Below are 27493 nucleotides of genomic sequence, written 5' to 3' on the forward strand. Positions count from 1 at the left end.
AGTACTCATGTTCTTGCCCACGTCGAGCTCCAAATTGATCTCCAGGTGGCAAGGACCCTTTGAGGTCACACGGCGAGTCAGGGACGTCGACTATGAGGTGCGACGAACGGACAGGGATGGGGCGTTACAAATTTACCACCTCAATCTGTTAAAACTCTGGAACGAGGGGGTGCCCGTGGCGTTGGTGTCGGTGGTTCCAGAGAAGGCGGAGCTGGGGCTGGAGGTTCAAAAAGTAAAACTGACATCGCCCACCGCTCCGGTCCCCTGTGGAGACCACCTCTCTCCGACCCAACTCACGGAGGTCACCCAGTTGCAGACAGAATTTTCTGACGTATTCTCGCCCCTGCCCGGCCGCACCCACCTCATAGAACACCACATTGAGACGCCCCTGGGGGTGGTAGTGCGCAGCCACCCTTACAGACTGCCCAAACACAAAAAAACAAGGTGGTCCAGGAAGAACTCGAGGCCATGCTCGAAATGGGCATCGTCAAGGAGTCCCACAGTGACTGGAGCAGCCCGGTGGTCTTGGCTGCCAAGGCCAACGGGTCGGTCCAGTTCTGTGTGGACTATAGAAAAGTGAACGCAGTGTCTAAATTCGATGTGTACCCAATGCCTCGTATTGACGAGTTGCTTGATCGACTAGGCACAGCTCGTTTGTATTCGACACTGGATTTGACAAAGGGATATTGGCAGATCCCCTTGACTCCGTTATCCCAAGAGAAAACGGCCTTTTCCACACCATTTGGCTTACGCCAGTTCGTCACACTTCCTTTTGGGCTGTTTGGGGCGCCCGCTACATTCCAGTGGCTTATGGATAGGGTCCTCCGCCCCCACGCCACCTACGCGGCCGCATACTTGGATGACATCATTACTTATAGTAATGACTGGCCACGACACCTAAAACATCTAAGGGCCATCCTTAGGTTGCTGAGGCGAGCGGGTCTCACAGCCAACCCGAAGAAGTGTGCAATTGGGCAGGTGGAAGTACGGTATCTGGGCTTCCACTTGGGCAATGGGCAGGTGCATCCTCAAATCAATAAGACAGCAGGGATTGCGGCCTGCCCGAGGCCCAAGACCAAAAAGGGGGTGAGACAGTTCCTGGGGCTGGCTGGTTACTATCGTAGGTTTATACCTAATTATTCGGATGTCACCAGCCCGCTGACTGATCTCACTTAAAAGGGGGCACCAGATCTGGTCCAGTGGACGGAGCAATGCCAGCGGGCTTTCTCTGAGGCAAAGGCTGCACTGTGTGGGGGGGCCACTGTTACACTCCCCTGACTTTTCTCTCCCCCTTGTTTTGCAGACAGACGCATCAGACAGAGGGCTGGGGGCTGTTCTGTCCCAGGAAGTGGAGGGGAAGGATCGTCCAGTGCTGTACATCAGCCAGAAGCTGTCGGTGCATGAGGGCCGGTAAAGCACCATCGAAAAGGAGTGCCTCGCCATCAAGTGGGCGGTCCTCCGCTACTACCTACCGGGACGCCCTTTCACCCTCTGTTCGGACCCTGCCCCCCTCCAGTGACTCCACCGCATGAAGGATGTCAACGCGCAGATCACCCGTTGGTATCTGGCACTCCAGCCGTTTAAGTTCAAGGTGGTCCACAGGCTGGGGGTGCAGATGGTCATGGCGGATTTCCTCTCCCGTCAAGGGGGGGGGGGGGGGGGGGTCCAGCTGCAGGCCGGACAGCTCCCCGGCCTGAGTCAGGCAGTGGGGCTATGTGGCAGCAGGGCGTGGTCAAGCGTCGATCTGTGAATGGAGGGCGGAGTCAGGGAAGGTAAGTGGCAGAATCACTGCACCTGATGTGAGTTAACCTGTTTGTATGTCTTCCCCAGTGACCGTGCCCTATAAAAGGAGAGAGAGAGAGCAGAGAAAGGGAGCTCTCTCCCGACCCAAATGCATGTGTGAGAGACTGAATGAGCTGAAAGCCACACATTAAAAATAAAAGAGTTTCTGAGAACTCAGTTCTGGGCTGCTATGCTTCTGTGCTCCACCCACCTGCTCTGGTTCTACAGTGATATAATCATCTATTGCTTGTTAGTTACATTACAAATAAGCACACATCAAATACTGAACATATCATGGCTGACTAATCATATTTGAGGTTTGGGCACTTTTTATAACTTCCAAAGAGAACCGTTCCTTTAATCAAATTTCTGCCTTTCTAACAGTCTCAATCTTATCTTTCTCCATCTTAGCAAAATCATCTCCCCAGGGCTATTTATTCTTACAAAATATCTGTGCATAATTTTCTTTAAGTCTGCCTCAATCAAAAATTTGATCCATCCTCTCTGAACATTACCTCCTCTTTCTATGAATGCGGTTTTCTTGCTTTTTATTGTAAGGTGAAGAAGAAGAACGGAAGGCAACCAGAAATCACTTTCAGAGGCTCACAGCAGGTTGCTGATCCAGGATCAGTGTGTAAAGTCGCAAACACAGTAGGACAAGTGAGTGCTTTCACTGCTAACTGAATGACTATGATAAGGCCTTTGCTGCACTATGCAGTATGAGAAAGGAAGCACTGGTGTCATGCAGTGATGCTTGCCATGGGTATTAAAATTGAAATATAATGCATCTTGGATATTCTGCAGATTTGTTTTTTGGGTGAGAACTAAAAAAAATGCCAAGTTTTGTAGCCTGGGAATAAACCACATCAATCCATTATCTGTAGCCGCTTATCCTGTGCAGGGTCGCAGGCAAGCTGGAGCCTATCCCAGCTGACTATGGGCGAGGTACACCCTGGACAAGTTGCCAGGTTGAAACAGATATCCTAAGCATCAATTCCTGACTGGCTGCATTCACTTTTTAAAAACAGTTCACCAGCCCTGTGTGTGTGAAAGAGACTTATTGCTTCCACTGTTTAAGGGTGTTTCACACTATAATAACCTTGTCTACAAATATCATCATTTCAGTATTAGTCAAGCACTTAACAACACACAAGTCAGTGGTGAAAGTACAGGAAAAATGTATGAGGAAGTATCTGTACAAGAGTCTCATTCTAAGTCCTTGTAAATATGACAAAGGCAAAAGGGAAAAGAATTGCCAAATTCTTTTCTGTGCATTCTCAGATATTTTAGGAACATCTTTTCCATAAAATCTCTTGCATTGTCAGTGTTTATCACATCGTCTTTGTAGCTCTAACTATACTTTATTTGTATGCATCAGCAGAAAACAATGTCCCGAGGTAAGTGTGTGATGAAAATTGAGAAGAAAATGTCAGACACCAAAAAAGCAAAGAAATAAACTGCACCACACAATATACAGTCAAATGTTTGGGCTCCACTGACCATCTCACCCACATGTACATCATCTCCAAACTGCTGCCACAATACTGTAAGCACACAATTGTATAGAATGTGTTTGTCTGCTACAGAAATTACAGCATTACAATTCCCCTCTACTCGAACAAAGAGGCCCAAACCTGTTCCAAGATGACAATGCTACTGTGCATAAAGGGAGGTCCATGAAGACATTCTTCCCCAAGATTGGAGTGAAAGAAATCAAGTGGCCTGCACAGAGCCCTGACTTCAGCCCAACTGAACACGTTTGGATGAACTAGAACGCTGACATGCCCCATGCCTTTGAGCACAACATCAGTGCCTAACCTACACAAATGGTCTTTTGGCTGAATGAACACACATCCCCACAGCCACACTCCAAAATCCAATGGAATGCCTTCCCAGAAGAGTGGAAGTCATTATACCAGTAAAGGGGGACTAGATCGGGAATGGGATGTTCAACAAGCACATATGGATGTGATTAGGTGTCCATAAACTTTTGGCCATAGAGTGCATCTTGACTGAATGACTACATTTGGGGTAAGCCTAAAATTGTGTACATCTCAGTTTTGGTAAAGACATCCAAGAGTATGTACAACTGTACTTTTCATCATTTCATTCATTCTCCTGGTTATGTTCTGGGTGGATCTGGAGTCTATTGCAGAACGCTGGGCATAAGTGGGAAAACCACCATGACATGCAGGGCACCCACATTCATACACTTATTCACATCCTGCTGGCAATGTAGAGTAGCCAATCTAACTACCCACATGCTTTTGGGAGGTGGGAGGAAATCTGAAAACTGGAGGAAACCCACAAGGACATACAGAACTCATATACTGTAACCAGAGCCTAGGACTGAACCAAGAACCTTAGATTTGGGAAGCTATCCTGCAGTGCCATTGCACCACCCCTCTTCTGTGGATGCTATTTTTAAATAAGGCTCTAAATTTTCACCTCATCTGGTTACTAAGTCCCAAGGCACAGCACCTCCCACAAGGGTTGCCACAAGAGACAACCGAGGATGCAGCATTCCTCTACAGATGGTCAGACTACTGAACTACGCATCAAATTATTGATCCTATCGTTAATTGCTGCCTCGTTAAAGTAATGTATATATTTTCCTATCACCTAATAGTATTTCTGTAGTTTAGATGATGCATCTTATCCTTTAAATTAGTAGGGGTTAGGTCACAATTGTGATGAAAGCTTTGTTCCTTTTCCCTGTCACATTTCTATACTTAGTTTTTATTTGTTAGATGTATGTGACCATTTTTGGTATCTTTGTTTCTCAGTACTTTATTGTAAATTTGTGACAACCATTAAACTAAACTACGTTATTGCATGTAAAACTTTGGTTACAATATTCACATTAAAAATAAATACTTTTTACAAATGTTGACTAGGGATTTCTCTGCTCATCACTATCAGTGTGGGTTGTTGTTGTTTTTTTTGTTTTTTTAAAGTCTTTGATTTGCTACTGCCACTGGACAATTCACTGTCTTTTCAGACTACATATGTGAACAGATTTAAATTAGTGATTTACTACAATGCAAATTTAAACTACTTATGCAAACATTTTGAGATATATAAATAAAATTTCTCTTTGAGGAGTGGAAGGTTAGACCTCTACTGGGACTGACTAGCACAGAGGCCATGCTTCCCTTTGTTTGAACTGATAAGAACATGGACCCCACTTTCTTTGGTTGTGTGGCAGCACATATACCACACCTTTGGTTCAACTGACAGACACATAGGCCACTCTTCCAATGGTTGGACTGAAGAACACAGTGGCCATGCCGCCTTTGGTTGGACTGAGAGTCACACAGACCATAGCTTCATTGACTGGAATGGGGGAAGCCATGGCCTAATTGTTAGAGAAACAGCTTTGAGACCAAAAGGTTGCTGGTTCAATTCCCTGTACCAGCAGGACTAGCTGAAGTGCCCTTGACCAAGGCACCTAACCCCAGGCTGCTCTGGGTATGTTATCGTGCTGGATAAGAAGCATCTGCTAAATCAGTGGTTCTTAACTGGTCTGGCCTTGGGACCCACAATTCCCAATGGTCATTAGGTTGCGACCCACTTTTCTTTTTTTTACATTCAAGACAACTTGTTTTATTTCTCAAAAATATTACTGCACATATATTACATTGGGGCGGCACGGTGGTGTAGTGGTTAGCGCTGTCGCCTCAAAGCAAGAAGGTCCGGGTTCGAGCCCCGTGGCCAACGAGGGCCTTTCTGTGCAGAGTTTGCATGTTCTCCCCGTGGGTTTCCTCCGGGTGCTCCGGTTTCCCCCACAGTCCAAAGACATGCAGGTTAGGTTAACTGGTGACTCTAAATTGACCGTAGGTGTGAATGGTTGTCTGTGTCAGCCCTGTGATGACCTGGCGACTTGTCCAGGGTGTACCCCGCCTTTCGCCCGTAGTCAGCTGGGATAGGCTCCAGCTTGCCTGCGACCCTGTAGAAGGATAAAGTGGCTAGAGATAATGAGATGAGATTTCATCCGTTTAGATTTGACATCACACTGTATGAACTGGATGTGAACACTGCAAATAATATGAGGTGGGCCTACCTCCTTTTACAATGAAAAGACCAGAACAGGCTCTTTTAACAATTCAGCAAATTAGGCCTAGGCTGTTTTAGAATCATTAATGAGAGAACTGGGGAAAATATTACTGCACGTATGATATTACATTGACATTTGTATTAAAATATTTATTGGCAAAATACTCAAACCTTTCATCCATTTAGATTTGACATCTGTATGAACTGGATGTGAACACAGCAAATTATATGAGGTAGGCCTACCTCCTTTTACAAAGACCAGAACAGGCTGTCTTAACAATGAGCAAATTAGGCCTAGGCTGTTTTAGGATGAGAGAACTGGGGATGTGTTTTAGATCTGATCAGAGACTCAAAATCAGGCACTATGGTAGACAGAGCTACACGTAGGTCATTGTTCAGTGTCCAACCTGTTTCTTTGCTTGGACTTGAGCTGGACCAAAGTGGAGAATCCACTTTCATAGAGATAACTAGTGGTGAAGGGCAGTAAGATTTGAATTGCACGGATAGCCAAGGAGGAATACTCCGCCGTGACACTGCACCAGAAGTGAGAAATGCTTACTTCTCCAAATTTCTTTTCCAGTGTCTGGCTGCATGAAAGCTCAATCAGCTGATTCTCTTCATTACATGGCAACGCAACGCTTTCGAGGTCGATTCCAAAGGGATTGCACACCCACTGTTCATCTTCACTTGATGTCTCTGGGAAGTAATCATGAAACCACGTTTGCAGTTTCCCAAGGTGCACCGTAATGCTGCTCTTCAGGGCATTTTTGTCCACGACAGTGTCCAGCTTAAGTATTTCATGATGGGCATTGGGAAACATGTCCAGCCTGTCTTTGGACATTGTTTTCCCACAGTGCGATCTTCTTAAATGCATTCACTTTATCGGACTGCTCGAACTTATTATGCCCCTTCCCTTGCAAAGATAAGTTCAGTGTGTTTAGGTGCTTGAACACAACAAGATAGGCAATGCGGGCCAGCAAGATCTTACTGTCAAACAGCTCAGCATAAAGCAAGTTAGTCTCGGAGAGGAAAGCTGCTATTTCTTCTTTCAGTTCGTAAAACTGAGTCAAAATTTTTCCTCTCGACAGCCAGCGAACTTCCGAGTGATATGACAACTGCAAGTGCTCTGCGCCCAGGTCTTTACAGAGAGTTTTGAAACACCAGCTATTCTTGGCACTGCATTTAATGTGATTCACCACTTGTACAACATCTTTCAATGTGCAATCAAGTACTGGCACCATGTCTTTTGCGGCTAGCCTCCCCATGGAGAAAGCAATGGTTCCAGGTTGCATTCGGTGCTTCCTCAAGAATTCTTTTCACCACTCCCGAATGCCTGCCAGTCATGCAGGCAGCACCATCAGTTGTAATCCCAATGCAATTGGCCCAGCTCAGGCCCACAGAACCCAAATACAAATCCACAGAGTTGAAAATCTCGTATGCCGTTGTAGTGGTAGGCAGATCTCTACTGCAGAGAAACTGTTCTTGTATATCTCCCTCCCAAATGTGCCTCACATATACAAGTAAAATCGCATGGTTGGCTATATCCGTGGACTCATAAATCTGTAAGGCGTAATGACTGCTTGCCTGGATATGGGCCGTAGTCGGTTGCTTTATGTCCTCAGACGTCTTCAATACGCTTACATATTGTATCATTCGATAGCGGTATTGTCTTCAACTTATCTGCTGCGGCTTGGTTTACCACCTCTCTGACCGTATCAATAGCTGCAGGTAAGATGAGGTTCTCTGCTACAGTGGGGCAAAAAAGTATTTAGTCAGTCACCAATTGTGCAAGTTCTCCCACTTAAAAAGATGAGAGAGGCCTGTAATTTTCATCATAGGTATACCTCAACTATGAGAGACAAAATGAGAAGAAAAAAAATCCAGAAAATCACATTGTCTGATTTTTAAAGAATTTATTTGCAAATTATGGTGGAAAATAAGTATTTGGTCAATAACAAAAGTTCATCTCAATACTTTATATACCCTTTGTTGGCAATGACAGAGCTCAAACGTTTTCTGTAAGTCTTCACAAGGTTGTCACATACTGTTGCTGGTATTTTGGCCCATTCCTCCATGCAGATCTCCTCTAGAGCAGTGATGTTTTGGGGCTGTCGCTGGGCAACACGGACTTTCAACTCCCTCCAAAGATTTTCTATGGGGTTGAGATCTGGAGACTGGCTAGGCCACTCCAGGACCTTGAAATGCTTCTTACGAAGCCACTCCTTCGTTGCCCGGGGGGGGTGTTTGGGATCATTGTCATGCTGAAAGACCCAGCCACGTTTCATCTTCAATGCCCTTGCTGATGGAAGGAGGTTTTCACTCAAAATCTCACGATACATGGCCCCATTCATTCTTTCCTTTACACGGATCAGTCGTCCTGGTCCCTTTGCAGAAAAACAGCCCCAAAGCATGATGCTTCCGCCGCCATGCTTCACAGTAGGTATGGTGTTCTTTGGATGCAACTCAGCATTCTTTCTCCTCCAAACACAAGTTGAGTTTTTACCAAAAAGTTCTATTTTGGTTTCATCTGACCATATGACATTCTCCCGATCCTCTTCTGGATCATCCAAATACTCTCTAGCAAAGTTCAGACGGGCCTGGACATGTACTGGCTTAAGCAGGGGGACATGTTTGACACTGCAGGATTTGAGTCCCTGGCGGCGTAGTGTGTTACTGATGGTAGCCTTTGTTACTTTGGTCCCAGCTCTCCACAGGTCATTCACTAGGTCCCCCCGTGTGGTTCTGGGATTTTTGCTCACCGTTCTTGTGATCGTTTTGACCCCACAGGGTGAGATCTTGCGTGGAGCCCCAGATCGAGGGAGATTATCAGTGGTCTTGTATGTCTTCCATTTTCTAATAATTGCTCCCACAGTTGATTTCTTCACACCAAGCTGCTTACCTATTGCAGATTCAGTCTTCTCAGCCTGGTGCAGGTCTACAATTTTGTTTCTGGTGTCCTTTGACAGCTCTTTGGTCTTGGCCATAGTGGAGTTTGGAGTGTGACTGTTTGAGGTTGTGGACAGGTGTCTTTTATACTGATAACGAGTTCAAACAGGTGCCATTAATACAGGTAACGAGTGGAGGACAGAGGAGCCTCTTAAAGAAGTTGTTACAGGTCTGTGAGAGCCAGAAATCTTGCTTGTTTGTAGGTGGCCAAATACTTATTTTACCGAGGAATTTACCAATTAATTCATTAAAAATCCTACAATGTGATTTCCTGGATTCTTTCCCCCCCATTCTGTCTCTCATAGCTGAAGTGTACCCATGATGAAAGTTACAGGCCTCTCATCTTTTTAAGTGGGAGAACTTGCACAATTGGTGGCTGACTAAATACTTTTTTGCCCCACTGTGTGTTGTGGGGCTTTTTGGTCTTTGCTATGCAGTGGGCAACGTAGTACGATGCACGGAGTGCCTGTACCTGTGTGGCGCATGCTGAAGTTAGACGCATTTGCGAAGTCCTTAATTCCTGGTGTCGCCTCTCAAAATACTCGACTGGTCCATCTTTGACAGTCGGGTGTTTTGTCTCCAAGTGACGTCTCAGTTTCGAGGGTTTCATGCTCTCATGTGCCAGCAATTCACTGCACACCACACATTGGGGTTTCTGGACACCTTTGTCCTCAACATAGCTAAATCCATATTTCAAATACTCGGGGTCGTATTTTCGTTTTGCCATGACAGCTCGCTAACATTTTACTGCTCAAATGACTGATACATGTCACAAAACATTCTATTTCCATGGCAACAACAGGCATGGGCCTGACATCAAAATAAAGGTTTTGGGTCAACTAGTAGTCCTAAGTAGCCCATCTCTGTGGCTCTGGGGTCAACGTTAAGTGGTTGCATGAAAAGAATGCGGTTTTGTTTTTGACATCATCCCTCCGCGACCCACCCAGGACACCGCCGCGACCCAGTTTTGGGTCAGGACCCACCAGTTAAGAAACACTATGCTAAATGTCATTAATGTAAATGTTCAGTTGGATTAATAGACACATAGGCCACACTTCATTTGGCTGGACCTGAAAGATGCTTAGGTGGGGTTTACATTAGACCGTATCAGCGGATCATCATATTAACATTTTTAAAAATGATTAGCATGCACACAGCAACGCCAATACACAATTAGCGTGCACACAGCAATGCCAATACACGGATACGCTAATCACATGACTAATTCGGCACGTAAGTTGAAATGTGTCAGTGCGGCTCATCGCTTCCTCCTCAGCGGCTGCGCTCCAAATCACTCCGCCCTGAACAGCAAGTGCCCTCTGGAGGGTGCGCACTCCGGCCCTGCGCAGCTCACAGAGCGTGCGAGTTAAGCGCACGAGCAGTGATTAGGGACTGAGCCGCTGTGCGCAAGTCACTTACCACTTGCAAGTGGAAGGATGGCAAGCCTAAAGACAATCATAACTACACAATGGGCAGTATTTGCATCAGTATTTGCAGTATTTTCATACTTTTATACTCTTTAATGAAAGGTGATACAAGGCGGAAGTCCGCGCCGTTTTTCAGCAGTCGCGTCACATGACCAACGCCAGCGAATCAGGAAGGTGGATGTCACAGTGACGTTGTCCAATGACGACGCCAGCTAGAGCTCAGCACAGCGTATCCGCGTATTCTCAATGTTTACACAGCACCGGACCAGACACAATCTGGATTGAATACGTGGACCCTGGCGGATTCCCGTTTCCCGGCGTTTTAATGTAAACGGACAGTGCATCCGTGAAGAAAACGAGACAGATACGGTCTAATGTAAACTTGGCCTTAGGCATGTCTTCTTTGGTTGAATTAATAGACACATAGGTCACACCTTCTTCAGTTGGATTCTTTGGCACAAAGGCCATGCCTTATTTGATGGATGACTGGATTGGCACATTATCCATGCTTCCATTGATTTTAAGTGACCAGCACATAGGCCATGCCTCCTTTGACTGAACTGACAGGCACAGAATGTGCGCTGTAGATAGTAAATGTTTTACGCAGGCAGTTGAAAATGTTTTGTTAACTCTTCCACATGCTGAGCAGTTGTTAGTATGTGATGAGTCATATCAGCACCCTGCTGTGAGTCCAGTCTTGTTATTTTAGTACAGAATAGAATCCTGTCATTGGGTTACAGCTCTGAAAAGGTCATTAGAGTTCTTTGTTTTCAGAGTGTTTGGTGTTTCTGTGTGACAGCTTTCCTCATTTACAGCTTGCTACATAGCTAACCACACAGGCCTATTTAGTCAAGTCAGTTTATTTGTGTAGCACTTTTAACAACAGACATTGTCACAAAGCAGCTTTATAGAAAAAAAAGACAACACTTTTGTTGTTGTTTTTTTTAATCCCTGATGAGCAAGCCTGAGGTGATGCTGGCAAGGAAAAACTCCTTCACACAACTCAGAAGAAACCTTGAGAGGAACCAGACTCAAAAGGGAACCCATCCTCATTTGGGTGATTGAAGATAGCATGATTACAAATAACTTCTATAACTGTGTCCTATATAGTCACAAAGTACAACTGTGTAACCAGGAAATTCATTATAGTTTTAACATGAGGTCTATCTTTTCAAGTTATCAACTGTTCATTGACGGAGACTTGTGTGCAAAAACTGTTCATAACAACTGCAATCCAAAAGTTATGTCAATTATAGTCCTAAACCATCATAGGAAAATTAAGTATCCAGAGCATTCTTCTAAGTCTGTCTTTTGACTGTCCGTATGGGGCCGTCCTCCACAGGAGCAATGTGATGAGACTCCAGCCAGAAGTAGGGCATCAGGATGGATCAGGCAGGTCTGAAGAGCATTTAGTGATATGACAAAGTGAGCTTTTACGTACTGTTCCTTGGATCAGTTCTATACACAAGTATAAAGTCTGAAAATGTGACTAACACCATATTAACATCTGACCCAAATACCACTGGAATCAGCCAGCAGGCTCAGCTACTGTGTGCCCCTATTAAATCAACATTGGGTATTGACCAAGTTCAGATACTGAAAATGAGGGTTTGTTGCATTGGTGTGTCCCTAAGATACACTCTCAGAATTTGTGATGAGATTCAGACACACAAAACGAAAAAAAAAGCAAAAGCACTTTCACTCTCATGCACACCCACATCTAACCTTTTCATTTCACTATCTATCAAAGTCTGCTCTTCAACAGTGGGAGTACCTAACAGCAAACAGTTTCAGTGGCATTGAAGCAGACAAACATGTCAAGCTCACTGTGAATGTCACACTCAATGTGTTTAATGTGAACACCACAGATGCACACTAACATTCTTTCAAGGTTACACTCCCTTTCTTGATATCTTGTGAAGTCTGCTAGGGTAAAACTTGCTCAACTGTGCCGGTCCTTTAATGCTTCAGTGTCTCCTTCTCACCATCCTCGTCATTCCTCTGTCCTGAGTCATATTGTTAGCAAAAGGACTGACCGTATCTTTGCATGACAGGACTACACAGATTCAGTGTAATGTTTATTGAGGGGAAAAATGACCGGGGTATCTGGGTATCACACAGCAGCTCTTCTCAACACTAGTATACTAATGTTTAAGACTGAGCTATTAGTAGCAATGAAGGCCATCCACCTATCAAAGCTAACTTTTATAAACATATATGGCAAAACCATGGTAGGGCAAAGATAATGGATGATAATGGGGGTATGGCTACCACAGGGTGAGGGCTTGCCTTGATTTCATTAGGCTGGAAAAAAGATGCAATACCAAAGTTACACTTGAAGGCTACACAAATCAGATTTCTGATTTGTAAGGGATGACAGTGCTTTAATACAGTAACTAGTAAGCAACCCAGAGGGGACGAAGGCAAAGCAAAAACACCCTTGGATGATGGGGAGGAAACCGGGGGGGAACGAAAACACAGCAGGGGGAGATCATCTTCCTTTTGATTCGCCCCAAAAACTGTCAGCTAATTAAATCTGAATAAGCGGCTAGCAAGGATGGAAATTCTAGCTGTAACTGACTCCTGTAAGTGTGGGTATAAAAAAAAAAAAGAAGGTTTAACATGATGGCTGATCAATTGATAAATCAAGTGGGAGCTTGCCTCTCTTGGTGGAGTTTGGGATGGCAGAATGAATTCCAGCATTGGATCATAAGTCTAACTTGGAGATTATGTGGCATACTCTGAGTGCAAGCATCAGGAATACTGTATGCTGGATGTATGTAGTGAGAACTGCAATAGTGAGACGTTGCAGCAGTTTGTAGTGCAGGAGGTAGACAGCCAGTGGTGCAAGTTGTGAGTGGTTTGGATGTCATCGTTGGCTGTCCATTGCTAGCGATGATGACTGCTTCGTTAGGATGCGCAGAAACACAGATGGGACGCGAGGCCTGCACCAGAGTGACAGTCACCCGCACCAGCGGTACGTACGGCCCAGCCGAGCCACCACGGAATATCTGGCCTCGTGAGCTCTCGCATACTATTCTCCTCTCCTAATGAAGCCCCTTGCACCATAAGGTAAGACAAACAATGCCATGCCCCCACCGTGTTGTCTCTCTGGACCTCCAGATCTGATGCCAAGTGGTGCAGAAAAGTGCCACAGACCTGACCGGCATTTAAGTTGCCCCACAGTGACAACTGATTTGCCAAGTGATACGATCCATTGGCCATTTGAGTAACTCTTCTGCATGCCATCTGGTGGTGTGCCATTGACCCTGTTGGGTTCATTTGCCACATTGCACCAAAAAGCACCCTGCTGCCAATGCCTTATTGGTGATGTACTATTTAACCCATAGCTGGAACCCAGGCAGGTGCTACCACTCTGGGTCAGAGCAGACCTGGGAGCAATGGTGATTAAGGGGTAACTCCACTTTCCCCAATACTCAAGTCCTCCTGGACCTGAGACTCACCACCGGTTGCAGTTTAAAGTCATGCCCAAGACTAATAGAATAACTTAGAGAATGAGACAAGATAGTGTACATTAAGATAGCCTATAGAAAACTGAATGGTCACAGAACAGAAGAGAACGTGGCAAAATAATACAGAATAGGATAGACAATTAAGACAATATAATAGAATACATTCAAAGAGAAAAGGAGGGAATATGACAATAGAGCAGAAAGCATCTTGACGTAAAAAAAAAAAGACAATACTACACATTCTATATCAAATATTGCTTTGGATGTTCATGGGAAACATGGAGATGAACAGGGGAAGGAGTTTGGATAAATGGGGGTTGGGATGACTGGAATAGGAAAAGGTGCATGAAGGAGGGGTGGGATGAATGGGGGGAGGGCTAGGAAGAAAAGGGATGGGCTGTGTGGGGACTGGGATGAGTGAAGAGGGAAAGACTGTGTGAGGATGAGATGGAATGATGGGGAGACAACTGGGATGCGTGAAGAGTGGTGGGATGTGGGGCGTATGAGGGAGGGGTTTGGTGAAAAAGAGAATAAACGGTGAAATGATTGGGATGAGTGAAGAGATATATAATGTGTGAGCGTGAAGTTCAGCTGAATGGGTGGTGGTAAAGAAGGAAGGCACGTGTGAGAAAGAAAGGTTCCACAGGATCTATTGTTACACTGGGATGCCTACACTTTTTTTTTTTAAGCATATTTCAACCTGCCAGACAAATAAAAAAAAAAAGCCAAATAGCACCTCACAAGTGGAACTTCACTTAAAGACTGGCGTGTACTGTTTTTGAGAAAGGTGCTTTTAAACATCTTTAATCACACTGTTGAGCAAGAAAGTGCATCTGTGATCCTTCAAAGAGAGAGAGAGGTGTGTGTGTGTGAGAGAGAGATGATGTCTGAAATCCTTCTAAGATGGGCAGTGCTGCAAGCACGGAAAGACAGGAGGGGCTGTGATCACAGAGAAAGACTGAAGGGACTCCAGGAACTGCTCAAACAGTGGGGCTGAAGCACCAATACAGGAGGGGCAGTGAGAACTGAGAAAAGAGACCAAGACATGGTGGGGGCTTCTAGCAAGCACAGAGAGATTTTCTTTTTGGGATGGCATAGAGGGAGATGGGAGGAGCTGCTAGCACCAAGAACTGAAAGAAGGGACAGCTACTAGCACCTAGAAACTCGAGAAGCTGTAACCAGAAGGAACAAAGTATTTAGCCTCTTTTACAGAGCCTGTTCAAGGTGGAAATCTTACACCTTTATTCCGCCTCACATTCTGTATAAAACGTCTGAATGCGGAACGGGAGCCTGTATTGTTCTGTCTCTGAGCTGAAAGAATTGCTAATAACAGAGCTGGAATGTGTCTGTGTAAAAGGAATAGCTGGCATGGTGGGACAGGGGTGTGATGTTTTGACATTGACATTCTTCTTTCCGAGAGCAGCGCAAATTCAAAGGTCTCCATCAACAGCGTTGAAGGTCCGCATTCTTTTCTGCTTCAAATCACTTCTGACTTTACTTTCTCCTCAACATATTTCTGATCACACAAACATGTTGCTTGCATGAGTCTCCCCCCTGTTTGCAAGCGCAATTTTCTGAGACACTTTTTTCCCCCTGAAAAGTCGGCACGGCTAAAGAACACAAACACGTTATAGCCGATATATTGAGGCCGTTACTTCCCTTAAATGTGAATTATTTAACGGAAATGATTACACATTGCATATGATGCTCAGCAACTTTGCTTGTGTTTGAAGAGTGGTATAAATGTACACAGCTTAAAAAGAAAAAACAAAAAAAAAACCCTCAACACTCAGTTCAACTGCTGTTGGTGTTTGTTTGTTTTTTTTAATAAAGAAATGCCAGTATGCTCAGGATATTCACATTTCCGATGCATAGATACATCACCCTAGACACCAACACTGTTGTGACACGTCATGCCTCAGGTTGCGGAACATCGGCTTGCAATGTAAAAACACGCACTAGTGCCAGCTTTATTTGGTTCACTGTAAAATCACTAAAGCCAGAATATTGAGGCACCAATATAACAGAATATCTGTGTAAAAACAGCTACTGAGAATCCTGTTTTGTCATTTTGACTTACGCATATTTGAAACACGGTGCAAATTACTTTCGAATTATTATTTACGCAACATTTTAAACAGCATTACATCAGGTCTGCACCAGACCATTTTTTTTTATTTGACTTGAATGAAAAGTAACAAGACAGCACCATCTGGTGGTTTAGGCCACTATATGGGACCATGGGGGGAAAAGAAGTTCACTTTTTGGGCTTTCCTTAAATTGATGTTAGAGAATCTAAAGGCTTTAAATGGATTTCAGATGAGTATACAGGTCAGGTACGTCCAATTTTATCCATAAAGTTCTAGAGTGGCTGCAAGCAGGAGCTCCACCACAGTAGCTGTGGGGTTGACAGTCGTTGAACAGCTGTTTTGCACTTGCATTTTAAAGGTAGACTGCCTTTCAGGTTTTTCAAGTGTAGGTCATAAAAAGAATTTTCCCCGACATCCAATTGTTTTTGTTTAGTGGCTCAAAAGCTACTGAATTTAAATCACAGACTTTCGATTTTATTAGGCTTTTTTAATAGAACAATTAATGACTTTAGGGCCACATGGCCCTAAATTCTCCGCTATTTTTTTCCTGCTTCACCATGACCCAATTCAAGATACTGCATCATGTGGTGGGCTTTCCCCGTTCACGCAAGGCATTGTGGGATACAAATTTGAAACAGGAGAGAAAAATGGAGGACGCGAGTGTGCGAATGAAACGTGAAAGACCGACTACAGTAACGGAAAGCAAGAAGAAAAAAGACGTTATGTTGCAAAGGAAAGGAAATGCAGAACCAAACTAATAAATATCAGCAGTCAGCGAGCACCTTGGCATGATCAGCTGTTCGTTTAGTGACAAAATGATGCAACTGTCAGTGCACAGTCAAGGTAAACCTGTGGATGGCAGAGGCTCCAACTCTCCCACCATGGGTGTGGGATCTCCCGCTTTAGGGAACATTTAGAAAATCCTCCCGTCCTCCTGCTGACAACATAATCTCCTGCCCGCCCTTACTACACATGATTAGTTAAAAAAATGTATATAACTTGATACGTTTATGTTGACGAAAATTAATAGTTGACTTTCCGCTTTTCGTGTGTCTGACATTGTATGGGTGGACTCAAGTGTGTACCCCGTGGTATATGCTGATTCCCCGATTGGTACACCGATCGGCGTAACGGGGGGATTGGAGTGAATACCGGAGGCATGCGCGCGCAGATCAAGCAAGCATATGAATCGAGCGGAATTTGGTACGCCACGGGGTACACACTTGAGCCCACCCAATGTCTTAGCCGATAAAGCATACAGATGGCGCTATTAATGATATGCGCGAGAGAACGAGAAAACCCGCGACACTCAACCATTTTGTTTGTTTTTTTTGTGTCTGCATTTCTCGTCTGCTCATCTTTAACTTTATGTTCTCTTGAATGAGATAATGAAATGAAGTTCCATTGGTGGAAATGGCAAAAGCCAAACTACGAAGAAAAAAATATCAGAAAATCACCAAGATAAAGTTCGGATCGCCCGTCGCGATGGTCGCCAGGGACGAATGGAGGACTATTTTGGACGGCAGCAAGACGACCCTATATCTGACAAGGTTCGATCACCAGACCAGACGTTAGATTCTAACGAACTTGTCTGACTTTTTTTGTCTGACTTTTACTAACTTAGACTTAGAAATAGAATATTATTAGAAGAACATTATCGTCAGAGGGTCTACCACTGGCAATTTATAATAGCATTGACATTAACATTGACTTTAGGCATATTAAAGTTTGGTCTATAGTCACTGGATTTATCTAGATCTGCTACTATTAATAAGATTTAATTGACACGAAATGGGGCAGCACGGTGGTGTAGTGGTTAGCACTGTCACCTCACAGTCAGAAGCTCTGGGTTCGAGCCCCGTGGCCGGCGAGGGCCTTTCTGTGCGGAGTTTGCATGTTCTCCCCGTGTCCGCGTGGGTTTCCTCCGGGTGCTCTGGTTTCCCCCACAGTCCAAAAACATGCAGGTTAGGTTAACTGGTGACTCTAAATTGACCGTAGGTGTGAATGTGAATGGTTGTCTGTGTCTATGTGTCAGCCCTGTGATGACCTGGCGACTTGTCCAGGGTGTACCCCGCCTTTCGCCCGTAGTCAGCTGGGATAGGCTCCAGCTTGCCTGCGACCCTGTAGAACAGGATAAAGCGGCTACAGATAATGGGATAAAATATATAAACTCGCCTTCGCGCCTACGGTGCTCAAACTTGTCTCCCTCCGAGCTACTCGCAGAGAGGGAGAATCTCCTTCTTTGCAATTTCCCAAGTTGGAGCTTCTGGGATGGCAGTAATGCAATACTGAACGCCAGCTGCCATAAACCCCAAAAGAAGGTAAACCTGCGTATGTGCACACTGACTTCCTCTGTCTGCTTGGCTGCGTGAAGCAAGTAATTTCATGCATATAATTTGCTCGGGAATCCCCTCAAATTAAATAACTTCCCAGCCACAGAATGGCCTGAAATTTTGTGAGATATTACAGAAATAAACATATATCACTTACAAATTTCATAGGGAACTAAATTTCAACGATTTTATGAAATCGAAAGGCTGTCTAGCTTTAATTTTCCTCCTATTGTAACATATAATGGACATCTCATTTCATAGTCAAATGAAAATACAAAAAAATTCCTTTGTTTCAATAAACATCTTTCAAGCAATAAACATGTGATGCAATTTTTGGGAAACTACCTGTAGCGAGCGCTTCCTCTCTCTCTGCGTCATTGTCAGCGGGCTGCCGGATGTTCCAGCTGGTGACGGGCAGTGAGTTCATGTCCTCCATGTTGTTCAGCCGCAGCATGTCCATGTGGTTGCTGTCGCTCTGGTACCTGGGGATGAAACAGACCTTGCCGCTGCTAAACATGTGCTGAAGGATGGCCTCAGTGCGAACTTCATCATGCATGCTCAGGAACACAGCGACACGATGGCTGCTTCTGTAGTTGGGATGTTTAAACAGCTGCAGAAAAGGGTGTGGTAGATTTAGAAATACAATGCAGTACTGAATCATTTTATTCTTGAGACAACTGGTTCCTCATTTCATCCCTCTTATAGTCCGCAACATCTTTTAGAGCATGCATGGCGAGATTCGGCTGTTATTGAGCACTGTGGATGATATTGTTAGAAGTCTGCATAAGATAAATAGTATATTGTTATCGCAAGATAAGTTTCTTGCTACAACGTAAGTTGGTATATCGTAATAACATGAAAAACATTACATTAATGGCACTTAGCAGACGCTCTTATCCAGAGTGACGTACAACAAACCCAGAGTAGCCTGGGGGTTAGGTGCCTTGCTCAAAGGCACTTCAGCCATTCTTGCTGGTGCAGGGAATCGAACCGGCAACCTTTTGGTCTCAAAGCTGCTTCTCTAACCATTAAGCCAGGGCTTCCTCAGCTTGTTATAATGTGAAGAAGAAAAAATTTTCACATTAATATGAAACCAATCCATTTTTCTTTCGCTGCTGTAGCAGCAATGGAGCACTTGCATGTGACGTCACAGCCGATCCAGATTGTAACAGACGCCATCTTGTCGGTCAAACGCCATATTTCCGCCTTCTACTTCTAGTTCTACTTCTGCTTCTACCTTTTCTTCTGGAAAACCCTACTACAATTCTACTACAACGGCTGCGGCTACAAGCTCTCCCTACCTGTGCACGTTTTTTATGTTTTTTGTGTGTATTTTTGCGTGTTGTTCGTCTGTATCGGACTTCAATATCCACTACAACCGTATGGACTTACTGGACATTGGTTTCCAGCAGAAAATGACGGTTTGTAGCGATTTCCATCGCATGCACAACATTCCGGACGAGATAGCGAGACCAGCGGGGTCTCCGTGGATTGTTATCGGGTCTGGCAGGCGAAGGAGGCGGCGTCGGGAGAGGAAGCAAAAGCAAGCAGGCAGAGCCGGCCTGTTGACTAAGCTCAGAAAACAGCCACTCAAATCTCCACTGCTAAACCTCTATCTCTCCAACGCCAGATCCATGGTAAACAAGACGGACGATTTGGAATTACAGCTGGAATTATCTTATTCTATTCTATAATCGGCTGGTCAGTGCTATACTAGATAATACTTAAGTGACTTACCCGTCCAATGAGGATTGTTACTTTCTTGTTTACAAGATGCCACATCTGAGGGCGGCTGACAAATCCTGAATTTCTGTAAAGATAACTGTGCAGAGATTTATAAGCACGCAGTGCTTCACCACTGAACAGTGAGGGAAAGTTAATGAGGTAATTATACACGTCTGGGTATTCCGCTGGCAGTTCAATATCCACTGACACGGTCATGAAAACTCCGTCCGGTAAGCCATAAGGGTCACTAATCTGTAGATCATTTATTTTAGACATATATCTAGTTATCTGTTCATTAGAAAAATGAGCCGTGTAGTCTGTCGGTTGAAATTGATCCATTCTGTACACGAGTGCAGCAGTATTCAGCTGTGTTTTTTACCGACCAGATGGCGGCTGTGTACTTTCCGATCACGTGACTGCAAGATCTCTATACGCTTCCGTAGTTACCCTATAGATATTGGCTGAAGGCATAACTAACTTAAAAAAAATTAAATAAAGGGCAGTCCATTAAATGTTTATATAAGTCGCTTGTGGAGAAAAGAAATGGTCCATGCACTTCCTAAAGCATCACTTAAACCTTCCTCGTGGTATTACAGTTATCTGCAATTAACGATCTTCTCTATAATAAAACTCTTACATAAAAGACAGCTGAAAGTGAACACAGCATGAGTGAGTTTTTAAATCAGGTTTCTTTTCCTGTGTTTCATGTAACGTCATACACACTGTGATATGATCACATTATTGTATCATGGTATTATTTGCAGAAAAACACCATCATGATACTGTAACAAATCTGCGTATAAAGTTTGAGGCTTTACACTTTTTCTTCCAACAGGCTCTCAGTGAAGATACAACACTGATGTGAACCATATCAGCTAGAAATTAAAAGCCTTCCTAAACAGCAATAAGTTTATAAATGTTGGTGTGGGGGTTAAATATTGAGTTAAAATGGAAGCCTTTTTTTCTGTGAGACGTGCTTAACACAGAGTATAAACACTTCAGAAATGCTTTCTTAACACATCAGCCTGGTATCTAATTGATAGTTTTATTCCCCTCAAAACAAAGTGGCTGAAGATCTTTCGCCATATTTCAAAGAATGAATTAGAATTAGGATGCCTTTAGTGTCACTGTACACAGTACAACAAAATTGAAGTGCTTTGTCTGATAATGATTTGAAAAACCCACATTTATAAAACGACAGACAAAATTTATAAGACAAACATAAAACCAATAATTACAAAAATAAAGTGATAATTGTTAGGACTAGGACTGTTTTGGCCTCTAGAGGCCGCTGTTATTTCCTTTTCATGTCGTGTTTATTTTGGCCTCTAGAGGCCGCCACTGTTCCTGTGTTTTGTGTTTGTGTTAATTGCCTAATTATCTTCACCTGTGTCCTTAATTAGTTTGTCTATTTATACCCCTGAGTTCAGTCCTCTTGTCACGGAGTCTTTGTGCTGTTATGTTTATCTCCAGTTTCCTTTGTACTGTGTTTTTTGATCTTCTTAGCTTTTGTATTTTTGCACTTTGCTTTTCTTTTGGATTATACTCTTTGGTTTTTTTTTTTTGTCTTTTGTTTTGCCCTGTATATAGTGTATATAGTTTAAATAAACCTTTTTGATTCTTTTTCTACTTCCGCCTCACGCCTCTGCATTTGAGTCATCCCCCTGGTGGGGGTTTGCTGGATCATCACACCAATGAACCAGGTTCGAATCCCAGCAAAACCCTAACAGAAAGACTCCGTCATGACCGACTCAGCAGAGGCTGCTTCAACTGTCTACCCGGCCAACCTTCAGGGAATTATGGCAGCTTTGACACGCTTCGGAGCGACCATGGACGCTCATGGACGTACGCTCACCAGCCAACGTGAGGCCCTCGCTCGCCACGAGGAACTGCTTCAGCAAATTGGGAAAACCCTGGCACAGCTGACATCTCTGCCTGCATCTCCTGCTCCTGATCCAGTTCCTGCTCCTGATCCAGCTCCCACTCCTGCTCCAGTGCCTCCTGCAATGCTGCCTTCTTCACCTCGCGAACCCAGCCTTCCTGCACCACAGAGGTATGACGGCAAGCACAGTGAGTGCCGAGAGTTCCTTACCCAGTGTCAACTCACCTTTGAGCTTCAGCCTACCACCTACACTACGGATCGCCGCAAGATTGCCTTTGTGATCACCTTATTAGCTGGTAAGGCGCGAGCCTGGGCTACTGCTATCTGGCAAAGACAGGGACCTGAGTGCTTTGATTTCCAGCTGTTTTCTGAAGAGATGCTTCGGGTCTTCGATCAGGCAGACATCAGTACCGACGCAGCCCGAAAGCTCATGTCCATCCGGCAAGGAGGAAGCGTCGCAGATTACGCCATCTCGTTCCAAACACTCGCAGCAGTAAGTGGATGGAACGAGACTGCCCTGGTTTCAGCCTTCCACCATGGTCTGTCTGACCCCATCAAGGACGGTCTGGCCTCTATTGGATGCCCAAGTGACCTCGAAACCCTCATCTCACATGCTATTCGTCTGGACAACAGGATGAGAGAACGCCACCAAGCCTTGAGCCCCCCCAGCCTCCCTACCTCTACCTGGAGACCGTCTACCTCCTTCAGTGACTGTCCAGAACCCATGCAAGTGGGTCGTACTCGCCTCTCCGCATCTGAGAGGGAGCGCAGAAGGAGGGACAAGTGCTGCATCTACTGTGGCAAGCCTGGTCACTTCCGAGCATCATGTCCCGAACTCTTGGGAAAAGGACCGCCCCGTCCAGCCGAGGGAGGGTTGTGACGGGGCCTACCCTCTCTCCCGGACTCCCTGGCCAAGGAATCTACATCCCGGTCTCCATCTCCTGGGGTGAGTCTGTCCACTCTTGTCAAGCTTTGATAGACTCAGGGGCGGCTGGGAACTTTATTGATATTCACTTCGCCCAAAGCATCAATATTCCGACTGCACCTCTTGAAGTCCCACTGTCTGTGTCTGCCCTCGATGGCCAAGCGTTAGGTGATGGAAGAGTCACCCAAGTTACTTCTCCAGTTTTCCTCCAGTCTCAAGGTCACAAGGAAGAAATATCCCTGCACCTGATTCCTTCACCTGAGTTCCCAGTTATTCTAGGCCTTCCTTGGCTTACTCGCCACAACCCTCGCATAGACTGGGTAACAAGCCAGGTTGTGGAATGGGGCCCTGCATGCCATGCCTCTTGTCTGCTCTCTAGCTCTCCTGTGTCTCCTGCCGAGCCCCCTGATCTCACCGAGTTATCTCAAGTTCCCACAGAGTACTGGGATCTCAAGGAGGTATTCAGCAAGAGCAGGGCCGCCGTTCTTCCTCCGCACCGGGCCTACGACTGTGCCATCGACTTGCTCCCTGGGACTACCCCTCCTCGTGGCAGACTGTTTTCACTCTCTCAGCCAGAACGCAAGGCCATGGAGGAATACCTCAAAGATGCCCTGGTCTCTGGGTTTATTCGACCCTCCACTTCACCTGCTGGAGCCGGCTTCTTCTTTGTCGGCAAGAAGGATGGGGGGCTCCGACCATGTATTGATTACAGGGGCCTGAATAAGATCACTGTGCGCAACCGATATCCCCTTCCGCTGATGTCCACAGCTTTCGACCTGCTCCAAGGCGCCACCGTCTTCACCAAGTTGGACCTACGGAACGCATACCACCTCATCCGTATCCGACAGGGAGACGAGTGGAAGACTGCCTTTAACACCCCGTCTGGGCACTACGAATACCAGGTGATGCCCTTCGGACTCACCAACGCACCAGCTGTTTTTCAGGCCCTAATCAACGACGTCTTAAGGGACATGATTAACCTATACGTTTTTGTCTACCTCGACGACATCCTTATCTTTTCCAAGACCGTGCAGGAGCACCGCCACCATGTCCGCCAGGTTCTCCAGAGGCTGCTACAGAACAATCTGTTCGCCAAGGCCCAGAAATGCGAATTTCATGTTCCCGAGGTCTCCTTTCTGGGATTTATTGTACGGACAGGCCAACTCCAAATGGACCCTGCCAAGACCCTGGCCGTCCGGGATTGGCCTACTCCCAAGTCCGTTAAGGAGGTTCAGCGGTTCTTAGGATTCGCTAACTTCTACCGCAAGTTCATCAGGAACTTCAGTTCTGTGGCAGCACCCATGTCAGACCTCACCAAAGGGACAGGTGGATCTTATGGCTGGTCTCCTCAGGCAGAAAAGGCGTTCAAAGACCTCAAGGACCGCTTCTGCACGGCACCCATTCTGGTTCTCCCGGACACCTCCCAACCATTCATCGTGGAGGTGGACGCCTCGGACAGTGGTGTCGGCGCGGTGCTCTCTCAACGTTCGGAAGGAAAGCTGCACCCCTGCGCTTACTTCTCCCACCGCCTGAGTCCTGCTGAGTCCCGGTACGATGTGGGGGATCGAGAACTGCTAGCGGTCAAACTGGCCCTTGAGGAGTGGAGGCACTGGCTGGAGGGAGCACAACATCCATTCCTGGTTTGGACTGACCACAAGAACCTGGAGTACCTCCAGCAAGCCAAGAGACTGAACCCTCGACAGGCTAGGTGGGCCCTGTTTTTCAGTCGGTTTGACTTCACCCTCTCATACCGCCCCGGCTCCAAGAACACCAAACCTGACGCACTGTCCAGACTGTTCTCTGCCACTAACAGGGAGAATGAAGTCGGGCCTATTATCCCTGTGTCCCGGATTGTGGCCCCTGTCCGCTGGGGTATTGAGGAGGCTGTCCGACGAGCCCAACGCCAGGACCCCGGTCCTGGGACGGGGCCACCAGGCCTCTTGTACGTCCCACATCAAGCCCGGGCCAAGGTTCTCCAGTGGGGTCACTCTTCCCCTCTCACCGCCCACCCGGGAGCTCGGAGGACCCTGGACTTCCTGAAAAGACGCTTCTGGTGGCCTAACATGGAGAAGGAAGTAAGGTCATTTGTCCTGTCCTGTGAGGTTTGCACCAGAACCAAGAACCCACGACAGCGTCCCCAGGGTCTCCTGCATCCTCTGACCATTCCCCGGCGTCCCTGGTCCCACGTGGCAGTCGACTTTATCACGGGTCTCCCTGAGTCACAAGGTAACACGGTCATTTTGGTCTTAGTTGACAGATTCTCCAAGGCCTGCCGCTTCATACCACTGTGCAAACTCCCCTCTGCTCTTGAAACTGCGAAACTTTTGTTTAATCATGTCTTCCGAGTCTTTGGTCTTCCACAGGACATCGTCTCAGACCGAGGGCCCCAGTTCTCCTCCCGAGTGTGGCACGGGTTCTGCAAGGTCATCGGAGCCACTGCCAGCCTCTCCTCTGGGTTTCACCCACAGTCCAATGGTCAGACGGAGAGGCTCAACCAGGACCTGGAAACCACCCTGCGAGGCCTGGCTATGGATAACCCAACATCGTGGAGCACCTGGCTGCCATGGGCGGAGTACGCCCACAACACCCTGCAGTCATCGGCCACCAAGCTGTCGCCATTCCAGTGCCAATTCGGGTTCCAGCCACCTCTGTTCCCGGACCAGGAGGAGGACGCGGGGGTGCCCTCGGTCAACCAATATGTGAGACGGTGTCGCAAGACCTGGAGCAAGGTCAGGAAGACCCTCATACAGACCTCCAGAACCAACCAGACTCAGGCCAACCGCCATAGAAGACCTGCACACGCTTTCCGCCCTGGGCAGCGTGTTTGGCTGTCCACTAAGGACCTTCCACTGCGGGTGGAGAACCGCAAGCTTGCTCCTCGCTACATTGGCCCCTTCAAGGTGGTGCGCAGGGTGAACCCTGTCTCCTACCGGCTCCAGTTGCCCCGGACTCTGAGGATCAACCCCACTTTCCATGTTTCCCTGTTACGGCCCGTACTGACGTCTACGTATGCCCCTGCCCCTAGGAACCCCCCACCCCCCCGCATCTTCCAGGGGCAGACTGTGTTCACTGTGAATCGCCTGCTTGACTCCCGCCGGGTCCGCGGCGGGTTGCAATATCTGGTGGACTGGGAGGGCTATGGTCCTGAGGAGCGCTGCTGGGTTCCTGCGCGGGATGTCCTTGATAAAGAACTATGTCGGGACTTCCATTCGGCCCATCCGGATCGCCCTGGGAACGTCAGGAGACGCTCCTAGAGGGGGGGGTCCTGTTAGGACTAGGACTGTTTTGGCCTCTAGAGGCCGCTGTTATTTCCTTTTCATGTCGTGTTTATTTTGGCCTCTAGAGGCCGCCACTGTTCCTGTGTTTTGTGTTTGTGTTAATTGCCTAATTATCTTCACCTGTGTCCTTAATTAGTTTGTCTATTTATACCCCTGAGTTCAGTCCTCTTGTCACGGAGTCTTTGTGCTGTTATGTTTATCTCCAGTTTCCTTTGTACTGTGTTTTTTGATCTTCTTAGCTTTTGTATTTTTGCACTTTGCTTTTCTTTTGGATTATACTCTTTGGTTTTTTTTTTTTGTCTTTTGTTTTGCCCTGTATATAGTGTATATAGTTTAAATAAACCTTTTTGATTCTTTTTCTACTTCCGCCTCACGCCTCTGCATTTGAGTCATCCCCCTGGTGGCCTAGTGGGGGTTTGCTGGATCATCACACCAATGAACCAGGTTCGAATCCCAGCAAAACCCTAACAATAATTTATTGCACGGTTTTGTTATTGCACTTAAAATGTATATCACGGGTAAATTCAGGAGCAAGATCGATGCAATTCTCCTATTTTATATTATATTTGACCAAAGTTTCTGTCACATTTTGCATTTTGTGCAATTTTTTTACCTTGCGTAATACCAGAAAAATTCAGTTGAAATCAAGCCATTTGAGGCGAGTTGGTCCGCCTCGGAAAAAACTTGGCATTTGGATCTCCCGGCAAACATTGATTTTCATGACGTCACGTGCGGGACGCCTCCCTCTGAATCCTACGTCAGCGCTGGTTTGTTTACGAGAAAACGACCTGGTGGTTTCCTGCAAATTTCTTCAACGTCATCACGTAAGGCCAAACAAAATAATATATATGTGTTTCCTGGGTTTTCAAAATAGGGTAGGTAAAAAAAATTTGTTTATCCCAAAAGTTTACGACAAATTTTCTAGGGTAGGTAGGAAAAAGTGAGAAGTTTCCTTTGAAAACTTTTTTTGCAAAATACTCGTTCAAAACTAAACCTAGTTCATCAGATGTCGTTGATGATATAAGGATGCACTTGTATATAAATTGTTCTAATAATGATGGCATACTTTCATTTTCCAGGTAAAATGGGAATATTTTGGTGGATGATCTATTTGGTGGTGGCGGTCCAGTACCTAGATCTATCCCTTCAGTTCTGAACATTTCCAAAATATATTTTTATATACTAATGGGGACTTTCATACTTAAAACTGATGTCTTGTGTGTTTATCAAAATTGGGTGCATGCCTAACATCTCAGCCTTCATGACATTATATTTGCTTCATGTTTTTTCTTATTCTGTCTATGAATGCAATGTTCACTTATGTTGTTCTAATGAATACAGCTGCTCCATGCCATTTTCTTTTCAAATAAAGAAACTAAATTTCCTATATTTAAGTTTCCTATTCTGTGTTTGTAAATTGTGTTGCAAAATAAATGCAAATGCTTTCATTTTTCAGTTCTGTTAGTCCATGGTTCATACTATTTGCTCTAAGGTTTAAATCAGGAGGAAATCAAGGAATGTATCATTTCACTGACACAAACTCCTCCAATTTCAGATTTATCATCAATTCAGATAT

The 27493-nt window shown here is 45.6% G+C and overlaps 1 protein-coding gene across 1 annotated transcript in view; it reads right to left on the reverse strand.

Annotated features, from left to right (window-relative positions):
* The window catches only part of mthfs (5,10-methenyltetrahydrofolate synthetase (5-formyltetrahydrofolate cyclo-ligase)), a 58960-nt gene that overhangs the window by 19015 nt on the left and 12452 nt on the right, over positions 1–27493 (reverse strand). Inside the window, exon 2 of the mRNA XM_060941104.1 lies at positions 18453–18717. Coding sequence (XP_060797087.1) covers positions 18453–18717 — 265 coding nt within the window. The remainder of the gene's footprint in view (positions 1–18452; positions 18718–27493) is intronic.

This window comes from Neoarius graeffei, chromosome 15, assembly GCF_027579695.1.
Source record: "Neoarius graeffei isolate fNeoGra1 chromosome 15, fNeoGra1.pri, whole genome shotgun sequence".
In the NCBI taxonomy this organism is placed as follows: Eukaryota; Metazoa; Chordata; class Actinopteri; order Siluriformes; family Ariidae; genus Neoarius; species Neoarius graeffei.